Genomic DNA, 13,571 nt, shown 5'->3' with positions numbered 1-13,571 from the left:
TCGCGTGGATCATGATGACGTGGCAGTAGTACGGACGCTCCGGATTTCATGTTGACATGCTAACGTGGCAGTTGTACGGATGCCCGCAATTTACGCTGATGCCGTGGAGCTGTATGAATTTCGGCAAAACGCGCTGGCAGCTTTTGGATTAATTGCTTTTAGAGTTTGATGCTTTTCATAGGCTAGGGCTTTTAAATATAAGCCAAGGGCTCATTCTCTGACATGCTTCTGTGTGAAGGTGCAGAGGATGGAGTATCGGTGTTGTACCGAGTTCAAGCAATATAAAAAAATACCGAAAGGGGCGTTGTCACAAATTGTGACGTGGCTGTCCAGTGCTGCAAGAAACCCTAACCCTAATTGCTGATGTGGCACGGTTGACACGTGGCAGCTGTACGGGCCCCCGTGATTTGCGACGGATTTTGCGGAAGCAACAAGCTACAGCAGATGTTGCTTTTTGGCATTGCTTTTTGTTGTTTTCCCTATGCAAAGGATGGGAGAGAGAGAAAGCCTCTTTGATTTATTTGATTAAGCAATTAGATCTCCCTAATCTCAGAAAAATAAAAAAAAATTCAAAACATATTCAGTGAATAAGTGAAGGGTGAGTTTAGGAAATGAATAGATAGATGAAGGTGAAAAGTCAAAAGACCTTTTGTGCCCATATAAATAGGTGTTTTTCTTCTCTTTTTAAATATGTGAGCAGGCCTCTCACAACTCAGAGCATCTGGACGTAGAGTCTGAGTGTCGCTTGCCCGCACTCTTCTACTTTGAACTCAAATTAATACAAAAAGAAATACCGAAAGGGGCGCCAGTCTTTGGGGCCAATAACTCTAGGCACGGAACTCTGCCGGGCCGGTGTCGAATAAATTGTGAACTGTGAACTGTTTTGGAGTGGTTGTCTGGTGCTGTCGTGGTAGATTCTTGACTTGGGAAAGTCTGTTAGAGTGGTATCAGAGTACGGCAAATTTCTCTTCTTCGGGAAATCCGATCCCTAAATTTTTTTCCGTGGCACCTATGGCTTCAGACAAAGATCGGTCGACTCCCTTTGCATCTGGAGATGCGGGAAGGGATCACAACAAAGATTCACGCGAGGAGTATGGCCCGCCTCGGCCTACTCAGCCGGAGCATCAAGAGATGGAGCACCAACAATTGATCGACGATGCAACAAAGATGATGCTTAATTTTGCAAAGGACCTGAAAATGGCAAAATATATGAGCAAGACCTCTTTGGAGGAGGTGCACGCGCAGTGGCAGAAAACCACACCACCACCCCCAAAACCCGCTCTCAAGAAACCTCCTACTCCTAAGAAGTATACAGAGAAGGAATTAGAAGAGGTGGTTGATGCACGAATTGCTCAGCTTTTTGACACGCAGAACAAAGCTAAAAAGCACGGCAAAAAGCAGAAGAAAGGCGCCGACTTCCCAGGTTATTTGGGTCGTCAGTCTACTTTTAAAAGGCAAGAAAGCAGAAGAAGCGTGTTCGATTTGAAAGAGTACCCAGTTCTTCTTCTTCTTCTTCTTCTTCTTGTGATAGTTCTTCTAGCTCATATGACTTGAGTGAAGAAGATCGAAAAGGCAAAAAGCGAAGCAAGAAGCAACGCTTTGGAAAGGGCAAGAAAAAGGTAAAGAAGTCTAAATCTTGCCCTATGAGTGACAGTTCTACAGAGGACTCGTCTATAGACAGTTCAGACTTTGATGAGAGCAACTTTTATGCAACGAAGAAGAATTTTTACAAAACCAACCAATATGACTTTCTCGAAGACAAAAGCAAGAAAGTTGGAGAGTTTAAGGAAGGTGGAGGGTCCAATGATAAATTACTTGAATAAATTAATTGTTTTAAATCCAACCAAGATCCATGCTTCAATGCTTAAGCTTGTCATCTTCTCCATCTTCATTAATATGCTATTATGTATGCTAGCAAGAAGAGTTATGATAAGTGAAAAACTAATTCTTTCTCCCATGAAATTTTTCTTCTTCCTCTTTCCTACCCTCATTCCCTGCTAGCTCTCTCCACCTTCGAAGGTGCTTGAGGTCTTGGGACTGAGGCTTGGATAGTTAAAGCTTTCTTCAAAGTTTATGTTATGCTTGTGATGCATGAAGCTTTCCATCTTCATTGCATCACCTAGGTCACAAGGCCACAAAGATTGTATTGTAACAAGTCTCTCTTTTAATGGGAGAAATCATAATACAAATGCCTATTGGAGGGGGGACCGGCTCCACATAAATCTGGTCCTCAACTGTTGTGTTTACCCTCTATGCTCACAAAGTAATTTCTCAAAAGTACTCTCATTAATTTCCGCTACTCTCTTTTGTACAACAGTTTGACATCGCCTTCGCGGGAGGGTGTTACTCAGAGCACTCTATGATTTGGAGAGCTGCCTCTTACTTTAAGGGGAATGCTCGAACTTGGTGGTCCATGCTTCTATTAAGCAAGACTGCGCCAGTTAAATGGCTGAAATTCAAGAGGCTTTTTATTTCTTCTTGGCTGACTCGAGAGTATGAATGCGATATACGAACTGCTTGGAACCATCTTCGGATGACCAAGAAGGACATAGTGGACGCTTATTGCGAGAGATTCTGGAGCTCTTTTCTACACCCACCTCTTCATTTAAGAAGATCTCGTTCAAGGAACAGATTGAGCGGTTTACCTTGGGTCTACCTACAGAGATCCGAGATCACTGCTTGGAACAAAAGTCAGCTTCTATTTAGGAGTTGATGAGTCATGCGAAACGGGGTTTTGCCATCCACTCTGGCAGTCTGACCTACCCCACCGATGAGATCATGACACAAAGAGCCAAACAGACTTCGACAAATGAAAGTAGAAAGAGAAAGAGCAACCCAGAAAAGAAAGATGCACGACCCAAGCTTATTCCTCAGGAGAGAGCTCGCTTCATCAGGGAAGGGAAGTGCTTTGGATGCGGGGAAATTGGACATATCTCCCGAAGTGCCCTAAAAAGGTACAGAAAGAACAAATCGACAAGGATGACGAAAGGCCTGAGAGTTCAAGAGCAGCTGATGAACGTGGACGAAAAGGCAAGATGAAAACAGGACTGATTCCCGACCACATGGGTACTGATCCTAGCACGGTGGACGAGAGTACAAAACTTTGTCGAGCTTGGGGCAAAGTGAAAGACCAAGAAGCCCTGATCTTCTTTGATGGAGGAGCCAAGGCCAACTTCATTTCACCAGAATTGGCGGCGCGGCTCGAGATCACTCCCGATCAAATGGGACCACTTGCGAAGGCAGTTCTAGCGGCACCCAATAGGGACGTAGCCATTACACTTGTCATTGGCAAACTTCGGTTGCATTGTCAGGGGTATATGGGGCATGAGGACTTTTACATAATGCCTTTGGAAGGTTGTGATGTTCTCTTGGGAATTCCCTGGTACCACAAGAACAATGCCATGGTCGACTATCAGGTGAGGAAAGCGTTGACTACAGAGAAGGGCAGAACCATTGTACTCCATATAAAACTGAAGGGCGAGTCTGTCCCTATTGTATCTGCTAAGACGGTTTATGGCCTCCGTCTGTTTTGCAGGCGTAATCAAGGGCAATTACAATGCTTTCAAGAGGGGGGTATGTCACAAATTGTGACGTGGCATTCCTGTGCTGTAGGAAATTCTAACCCTAACTACAGGAAACCCTAACCCTAATTGTTGACGTGTCAGACGGACCCCCGTGATTTGTGGCGGATTTTGTGGAAGCAACAAGCTGCGGCAGATTTGGGAGATTTTTGGCATTGCTTTTTGCTGTTTTTCTATGCAAAGGATGGGAGAGAGAGAAAGCCTCTTTGCTTTATTTGATTAAGCGAGAGAGAGAGAGAGAGAGAGAGAGAGAGAGAGAGAGAGAGAGAGAGAGAGAGAGAGAGAGAGAGAGAGAGAATTCTTTTGCTTTATTTTTCTATTGGCTCAAGAGAGAGCTTGTGGAAAGCAGGAAGCCTTTGGGCTTTTGATTTCAGCTTTTGGGGGTCTGCTTTTGGCATCCCTTGTAATCTTTAAATATGTGAGCAGGCCTCTCACAACTCAGAGCATCTGGACGCAGAGTCTGAGTGTGAGCACGTGCCCGCACTCTTGTACTTTGAACTCAGATTAATACAAAAAAAAATACCGAAAGGGGCGCCAGTCTTTGGGGCCAATAATTCTAGGCACGGAACTCCGCCGGGCTAGTGTCGAATAAATTGTGAACTGTGAACTGTTTTGGAGTGGTTATTTGGTGCTGTCGCGATAGATTCTTGACTAGTGTCCAAGTCTGTTACGGATGCCAAGGTTTGGGGCCAGTGCTCTCTTGGGCTGGAACTCCGCCACTCCCCGTCTCGTGTGTCGTACACCTCTTTCAGTTTAGTTGTTATTTGAAGTGCTTAAAGTTGTTCAGTCTGCTCTTTTCGTTGGCACGTGGTGCCCGTCCTTGTGACACAACCACTTTGCATGGAGTTGGAAGCTCGACCAAATATTTGCGGACCAACTTACCCTTTACTTTCCTTTCCTTGTGTGCTAGGACATGTTCAAATATAAAAGTCTCCTCTGCCTCTAGAAAGGCATAAAGTGTAGTCAATCCTCATATCACACACAAAAGCATCATACTACTGTCTGTGAAAAAGATACCATCGGTCAAGGCGAGCTCGGTAAGAGGATTGAAAATTATCCTGAAAGTAAATGTTGGATCTCCATCATGAGAAGTGGCCACAAATACAATGCATTACAAGAACGCATCATATGATCCCACGCTTGACATTCTATACGCAACATGTGTGAGTGTCTAGTAGTATTTTCTGTAGCAGCTAGCGCATTATTAAAATCTCCACAAAGAAATGCATCATATCGCCAACTATACAAGAAGATATCTCTCTATAATCTTGCACAATCATTAGAGGCTATAAAAGCATAAACCCCTCCAAATTCAAAGACTTTCCCATTAACAGTACATTGCACCACCATCGATCTTCCATTTGGGTCATTGTGCTATTCTTTTGATCTTTTGTGGTGTGTATGCCCTATCAACTACCTCACTTTTGTGCTCATTTTTCCAATTTATTGTCTTTTTTTAGTGCTAGGCTTCATTATGGCTGAGTCTGTCCTTGATTTCCGGAGTCATGACAGAAACTCAGCACATTGAACTTTGTGTTGATGTATGCTCATGTGTGTGTGAGTGTGGTGTGTGTTGTGTTGGAGCATATGTTAGTACCTAGTTCTACACCCACTATTGGGCACTGACAATGTTAATGGGGATGTCGTGGTATTTAGTTAATACTATGCATGATCGAGTTGTTGTTCATATTGTCTTGTGGATGACTACCAGTCACATGTCAAGCCTCACCTTTTCCACTTGAAGCATTAAGGCCACATGTCAGGCCCCTAGCCAAGTTGCCCCAATTATGCCTAAATTCTATTGAATGGCCTATAGGTTTGACCAATGAGAATTAAGCTCGATAAAATTAAGCCTAAAGCCCATTAAAAGAACCCCTAAATTCCTATTGGACAGTTCACCAAAGAGTCCAATAAGAATTAAGCAACCCATAAGCCATCTAAATTCCTATTGGCCAGTTGACGTAGTGGACCAATAAGATTTAGCTTCATTTAAATAATTATCTAAACTCTCTCCTAAAGGGGGGAAGAAGGACACTTGTCACAATGCTACACCCCTTGCTTGTTTTGTTGGAGGCCATTGATTGGCTAAGCCCCAACATGGACCAGTGAGGATCAAATAAGAGATAGGAGAGAGGGGGGTCGACCAAGCAAGGGAAGAGGCTTGTTTTTTTAGCACACAAGTGAATACACACTCACTCTTCATGTGTAGAGCAAGAACTCCATCTCCTTCTCCAAGCTTGAGAAGTAGAGAGCCTACACCAACACCTCTTGGCTATGGAATGCAAATCCAAGCAAGAATCAAGCTTCAATGGCATGCTCATCCTCTCTATTATCATTAGTACTATGCTAAGCTAAGCTCTAAGAGTAATCTATGGTAAGGAGAATACTTCTTTCTCATATGCTACATCTTCTCTTCATCTCCCTCACTCCTTGCCAGCTCTCTCCACCATTTATGGTGTTTGAAGTCTTGGGATTGAGGCCAGGGACAATCTTTTGATGGGAGAACATATAATACAAAAGCCTTTTGGAGGGGGGACCGGCTCCAAGTAAATTCGGTCCTCAACTGCTGTCAATTTCTCTATTTCTCTCTCTTTTGCAAGTATTGTTCATGCCAAGCTAACTAGGTGTATTGTCTGTGTTGCTACCTTCAACCTAGCACTCTCTCTATCTTCATTAGGAATCTTCTTAATGAAATGCTCACTACTGTCACTTTAATTCCGCTACAAACAATGTTACATAAGGACACAAACGCAGACACACCAAACACACAAATCCTACTTCAAAACCACTAAGCGCCGCCGTACACAAAGCTCTTATTGCACGCAAAACTGAACTGGTTGATTGCGCAGGGGCAATCTGCTACACTGAGGCCTGCAATAGAAAAACGAATGTGCAGGGCTGAACAGTGTTTTGTTGATTGATTGCACAAGGGCAATATGTTACGCTGAGAGCTGCTGCACAGGACGAACGCGCAGGACACTTAGGACAAAAAGCTAGTGTGGGACATGCAGAGACTGAAGGCACTGAGGTCGCGCAGCTGTAGAAGGCGCACAAGATAGGAGCAGGTTGCACAGGGAAACACTCTCTAGACACACACACACTCTCTCACACTTTTTTTTTGTAAATCTTGTCGATTCATATTACAAGTGGGAAACCTCAAAGCAAGGAAAACCCACCAAGCAGAAAAGATACGAAAGGTGGAGCAACGTAAAGCTCCAAGGGTTGGAAACAGTTACAATAAATCATGTAGGTATCAAAAGAAATGTTGCCCGCATCATAAGCAAAATGCAGTAGGGAAACAGGTCAACAACAACGCTTTGAAACATCAAGGAGTTGAGATGGTGCCAAATGCTCTAGAAAACACAAAATTTTGTGAATTGTGACTGTAGAGACTGAAGGTCCTCAAACAACCAAAGACGTTTATGAAAAGTGACGCAGGGAAAACGTAACTGAAGAGCAGCAGAAACCTGTCGAATGAAGGAACCGGAGTAGCGACATCCCCACAATAAGTGCGACACAGTCTCCTCAACATCATGACAGCTGAGACAAGGCGAAATGTGCTGAGCACGTAACAAGCTGCCAACAGGTAAAAATCCCACCAAGCAGCGCCAGAAGAAAATATGTTCCTTCAAAGGTAGATGATTGTGCTAGAAACCGGCCAACGTTTGCTTCCATCACAAGGCTGATTTGGAGAGAGATCACAACTGACTACCATGCCGCACAATCCATACATCAGATTTTAATAGAGCATAACATTGGCAATAGAAATGCAGTCTAGCTTCAAGTCAGCAAGCTTCCAATCAGAAAAACGTGAGCCCACATTCAAAGGAGGAATAGGGGGAAAGTCAACAAGCATCCTCTGAACCTCCCGCCAGAGAGAAGAGTAATGGTGCCCCAAGCGAAAGCGGGATGCCGCATCCGTAAATGAAAGAACATGTCCAGTATCATCCACCACCTGGTACACGTGGCAAATTCCTTTTTGCGAAAGAAAATAGGCACGGCGAGGAGACCGCTGAACCAAAGTCCAGGAGAGAGCCTTGCTCCAATGCAAACTCTCAAATCGAAGGGAATTGCCAAGGTGTTGGCGACCATGCCATTGCATATGCGATGTGACAACCTTCCAGTCCACAATGAGAGAAGAAGTACAAGGGGCATCCGGGAATGCGTCCTTGAAACCGCCCAAAAACCACCTCCCAATATGTATGCCTCCAATGATCAAATGATAATATGCTCACACATATGTGACACCATAAGTGTCCAGGGTTGCTGCTGTTGCATCAAGATTGGTAACAACATAGCTTTCTGAGCCAGAACATGAGTGCGCAAATACAAAATATTCAACCCACCAAGGGGCTTGGGAGAACACAACTTATCCAGGGACAAAAGTCAGAGACCTTTTTTGTGAAATGAGGTACGCCAGAAGTGCTCCAAAAAAATAGATATGAGGGACTGCAAGCGCAACCGAGGGGGTAAGAAAAACTGCACATAAGCCATGAGAATGCACTGGACAATTCTGAGACGTACATGTAATGGCCAAGTGGACAATTTCCAATAATGCAACTTTGAATGCAGTGTTGAAGTACCCAATCCATTTTATGCGCAACCGATACATTCCAGGCCAACAGATAACCCAGATGGCGAACTATGACATGCGGAGGAACAATCTCCCTCGGCCATAATAGCTTATGCCAATCATACTCATTCAAAGGCAATGACTTGGATTTGCGAAAATTGACTTTGAGGCCCGCCGCCAATCCAAACAAGTGAAGAGTATGCATAATTAGTTCCACATTGTCAAAATGATTGCGAGGCATAAACAAAGAGTCATCCGAATAGGCCTGACCAACAAAATGCTTCCCAGATGGAAGTGCGAGACCATGCAATCGGCCAGAAGAAGTCAAGAAATGCAGATACACAAGCAGGGGGTGAGTAGCGATTGCATAGAGCAAAGCACTGAGAGGACAACCTTGTCTTATTGATTGTCCCAGAGGCCAAGGGTCTATGAGAGAAGCATCCAACAAGCCCGCGGAAGAACTATGTGCATACAGGAAAAAAACCATGCGGGAAAGCTTGGGCGCAAAGCCCAATTGTTTCAAAACATCTGCAATGTAGTCCCAAAGAACAGTCTCAAAGGGCTTTCAATGTCAACCTGCATGACCAATACATCCTGTGGAGCATATTTCGCAATTTCTATGTCTATGATGATATTGGCCAGATTATCAGTAATTTGACGGTGCGGAATGAAGCCATATTGAGATTGATGTAGGCCTTCATGCAGAAAACCCTTGAGACGATTAACAATCATTTTAGCCATCAATTTATATACCACGGGCATGAGCGTAATTGGTCTCAATGAGAGAACTCTTCACATAGTGCTTGCTTAGGTATCAACTTGAGGAGGCCTTCTTTCCAAGAGGAGGGCAATTGCTGTTGTTCCCAGGCCGTATTCATCATTATCAATAGTGGCAACTTCAAGTCGTCCCAAAAAGACAAGAAAAATTCCACCGTAAGACCATCTCAACGAGGCGCTTTCCAACAGCCCAAATCAAGCAGGCTGGCATACAATTCTGACTCCGTGAAAGCAACCTTCAAGGCTTGAGCCTGCTGAATTGAAAGAATGGGAGTAACAAGCGAAAGAAACAAGCAACGTGCTTGGCAAGCTTCCTGTGTGGGAGGTATTGCTTAGAAGCGCAACCTTTGTCTGTAGAGCTTGTTGGCGAGCTCGAGTCTTCCATTTAGCCAGTTTCCTCTCATCATTATGCCCTAACATGGCACGCACACACGCGCGCGCGCACGCACGCACACACACAAAATCTCCCCTTAACAAAAAGTTTCAAATTTGTAAATGCATGTGTGATGGTTCTCTCTCTCTGTACTGTCTTGTGTGCTAGTATGAAGACTTATAACCATGTAATTTTGAAGTTTATTAGAAAAACACAGATGTCTGGAGGATCCTATAGCCAATGATTTGTTGTCATGGGTTAAATCTATATGACCTTTACTCATGTGAGAGTTGGCTTGAAATATGCTTTATTAGCAAAAATCCACATGGGGGATGATCCTATAGGTGATGGTGACAAGACGATATGTCTGTATGAACATTCTAGATGTCATTTTGTTTGGTTATCTGAACAGCTTGAAAGTTGTCTCTTGGAACATCTCTATGAAGAAATTTCAATTATTTTTGTATCTTGGTTTGCTTTTGTTTTCCTTTTTGAGCAATTTCAAGGCTCTGAATAGTGGAATTGATTTTTTCAGGGCACTATCGTAGTTGATGAGTCACATGATCAAGATACAACTGACCTCCACAAATGTATCTCTTATGTCTTAAATGACCATGGGCTAAGTGCTGGAAAACCTGATGTGAGTAAGGATCTCAAGTTGTGAAGTCATAAAACTCTTAGGATTTGTGCACTTTTTTGTGTTTGTGACACTCCAGTTTCTAACTTTCTAGATTTCTGCTTCCTTGCTTAAAGGTATTCAAAGGATCCTGTATTGAGACCTTTCTTTAAGGGGACTGTCTGCGATGACATCAAGTTATCAATAAAGTCTTTATTAGTGGGTGGGATACTCTTTATCTCATCGCACAATGCGTGGATTTAAGAGCATTGTTTGTAGCAAGGTCAAATCCACGTACTTGGTCTCCATATTAACACCCCAGGTATGTGGGCTAATGCACAATGGTGGGCTTATGTTTGTGTGTGCAATCGCCCATGAAAGAGAAAGAAAGAAAGAAGTAATTTATGAACATCCTTTGGAGGTCAAAACTTGACCTATAGGACAGACCAGATGCCTCATTGGCACAGTGGATCAGAATGAGGCAAACTTCATCGCCAAAGAAAGAACCAAGGCAGGTGGAGGTGTATAGAGAGAGACGGGTGTGGCCAGCAGTTTGACAGAGGCAGTTGTAAAGCCTGTCGGGGTGGGGCCACCTTAGGTGGAGGCAAGGGGGACTGGAGGGGATGGGGAGGGTGGTTTGCTTCAGGGCTGACATGCATTGTTGCATGGTGCAAGTTTAAGAATTGTTTGTTGCTCGGCTGAAAACACATTCAAGGCGCAGATATAGAATGCTAGGTGGCATTAATTTGAATAGCTCTGTTTTAACTAGTTTCTAGTGTCTCAATTATGAAACTCAACAAAATAAGCCTCTGTGATGTTTTTTGGCTGCCAGCAGATGAAGATTCTTGTGGTTGGTGCTTTGGGTGGAAGACTAGATCATGAATTTGGAAATCTAAATGTCCTTTATTCTTTTCCGAAGACTCGGATAATCTTGTTAAGTGATGAGAGCATGGCATTTCTTCTTTCCAAGGAGTTCACCCACAAGATTCATATTAACCCCTCCATTGAGGGGCCTTATTGTGGGCTGATACCGTTGGGACAGCCTTCCACGAGTACTAAAACAACAGGCCTAAAGTGGAATCTGGGTAAGTAGGCATGGAACATCAGTTGTGGCATGTAATTGCAAAGGCATGAGTTTTTTCTTGCTGTGTGTAGAGGAGGCTTCAATGGAATTTGGTGGCCTCATCAGCGTGTGCAATCAGATTGAAGGTGAGCTTGTCACTGTTTTATTGGATACTGACCTACTTTGGACTGTTACAATAGAGAAACTAAATCAGCACTTGAAGAGAAATTAGCATAGCCAAGGTTGGCTTGGTCTTGTAATATAATATATTAATTTTGGGATGGAATGAAGCAAAAGAGAGCATTCATTTCATGTAAAGCTATCGCAGAGAAGAGACTGCTTATTCTGTCAAACAGCACTAGCTGACATTCCGTTGAAAGCCCTCTTATGATCTTAACTCCAGATCTTGAGAAACCTGTATGACGGATTCAGAGGGATTCTGGCAATTAATTTACCAGCTATTATTAATGTATCTAAAGACTCTCTTGTCTGTTCTTTTCCACATGCTGGCTTGCCATGTTTTGTTCCTTTCAAGCTGCTTTAAAATCTAGGCTATACTTGCAATTAGCAACCCAAGAAGAATAATTTTTTTCTATAATTTTGATTGTTGGAAAGAGTCGTATGAATGACTCACTCAAAGGTATGTTTTTGTCAGACTCAGGCCATTAGATAGGGCACTGTATTCTGACTCGAGAGAACTCAGCGTTGAGAACATAAACTCTCTATTGATGAGATTCGGCAGCGATCGATCTCATCTGATGATTTGCATCTCATTTGATCTATCTTTGTTTCTCCTTTGTGTCAACTAACCCATAATATCAGCCCTCACCCCATCACCCCTCCCCACCTATTTCGTTTCAGTTTCAGTTCTTTGTTCTTTTTGTACTCAAACATTGTATCAGGTTCACCAATTGTAACTTTCGGTCTCATAGGTCACTTTGGCCTCTTGAAGACATTTTAACATTTCATCTCTCTCTCTTTCTCTCTCTCTCTCTCTCTCTCTCAGACGTTAATATATATAACGGGGAGACTTCAAAGGAGAGCTCTAATCATGCGTTTCCTATTCATGGAGGCAAAGGACTTCTTGAAGAAGTGTCCTACACTAAAGAAAACGGGCATATTCCTTGTAGATGACCTCACTCTCTCACAACTTGCTCATATGAAAGAAGTTATGCCCCAGATAATGACAGCCCGAGAGAAGGGGAAAGTGGCCTTCTACAGGGATGGACAAATGGTTATTTTGGAGAGGCGCCAGCATGATCGCGCAAGACCTGTGGGACCACACTGAGAGTGGCTACATGGAATTGTAATGGATCTTTGCGCCTTGATGTAGGGGCCTTTGAGGATAGTTTCACAAGGGGAGACATCATTTTTTACTCTGAGACACATCAGGCACCGGGGCAGTCCATGCCATATCTGAGCAGATATAGATGGGAGATAGCATGTAGACAGGAGTCTCAATCAGAGGACAGAGGACGAGGTTCAGGAGGAGTGGCAATCTTATTCAAGGAGGAGCTACAACCTTTGATACATATAGCTCGGAGGGATGATCATGTTAGGTACATGTGGGTGAGATTGAAGGCAGAGATGGGCAGATACCTCTACATCGCTATTTGCTATTTTCCTCCTAGTACGTCAATATATGCATCACCTAGAGGACAGTCCCCCTTCTCTATTTTGGATGATAATACATGGGAGTTTTCCAGGGATGGTGACATTATTATCTTGGGGGATTTCAATGCTAGGACTACCCATCACCAAACAATATTCTATGATACCTCTAAGGAGTTGATGTGGGAGCTTGATATTACAAAAATGGGTTTGTCTAGATTATCACAAGATGAGGAGCACACTGAGTAGGATAGATAATTGATTGATATGGGGAGTGTATATGGATTGGCCATTTTGAATGGTCTACAAAGATTCCCTACATGTGGTTTTACATGCTTTCCACAATGGCATGGTGCTAGTACACTGGATTATGTTATGGCTTCGCCAGGACTCATCCCTTCCTTTCACGATTTCATGGTGGGAACTAGGCCGGTTGAGGTAGCAGTCGATCATGCTATCTTGTCTTTCACTCTATCGTTCCAGTTCAGCACAGCTCCATTGGGAGAGGTCTCCACACATACTCGGTATACCTTCACGTGGGAGACGGATTCTGTGTACACTGATGAGATACAGGAAGCTATGTCGTCAGGCGCCAGGACGGCCACTAGATGAGCTCACCTAAATTCTGACAGAGACGCTCCATGATGCAACATTAGAGGCATATCCCCACATCCAATCTACACACAGACAATCTGGGAGCATGCTTAGAACAGCTGGTATGATGAGGAGTGTAGAGAGGTGTTCATGGGTACTACTACACATAGACAGTCACGGATATCTTTCGCCGCCTAGTGCTACGAAAGAAGATGGCTTACCTATCTCAGTTAGAGCGTGATCTATATCAGTTGTTTATGAGAGTCATGAGGCATGGAGGCTTTTCCATGAGCACTCTCCACCGCCAACCATCCAGCATTGGGGGAATATGCTACATCTCTCTATATAGCATTGGGGCAACCACCTTTGCCTGACCCTCCAAA

General features: G+C 43.7%; 1 protein-coding gene across 6 annotated transcripts in view; it reads left to right on the top strand.

The window, feature by feature from the left end:
• The window catches only part of LOC147465045 (thiamine pyrophosphokinase 1-like), a 59,318-nt gene extending 47,833 nt beyond the window's left edge, over positions 1-11,485 (top strand). For 5 of the 6 annotated variants that reach the window (XM_086517730.1, XM_086517723.1, XM_086517716.1 and 2 more), the window contains 3 exons: positions 9,840-9,944; positions 10,753-11,005; positions 11,076-11,485. In XM_086517730.1, coding sequence (XP_086373856.1) covers positions 9,840-9,944; positions 10,753-11,005; positions 11,076-11,215 — 498 coding nt within the window. In that variant the 3' untranslated portion in view covers positions 11,216-11,485. The remainder of the gene's footprint in view (positions 1-9,839; positions 9,945-10,752; positions 11,006-11,075) is intronic. The other variant, XM_086517739.1, reaches the window with a different exon arrangement.
• The last annotated feature ends 2,086 nt before the right edge of the window (positions 11,486-13,571 follow it).

Source organism: Adiantum capillus-veneris, chromosome 1, assembly GCF_014529385.1.
Source record: "Adiantum capillus-veneris isolate H3 chromosome 1, ASM1452938v2, whole genome shotgun sequence".
Taxonomy (NCBI): domain Eukaryota; kingdom Viridiplantae; phylum Streptophyta; class Polypodiopsida; order Polypodiales; family Pteridaceae; genus Adiantum; species Adiantum capillus-veneris.
Note: the sequence above shows the minus strand (reverse complement) of the source record. Positions and strands in the feature narration are given on the sequence as shown.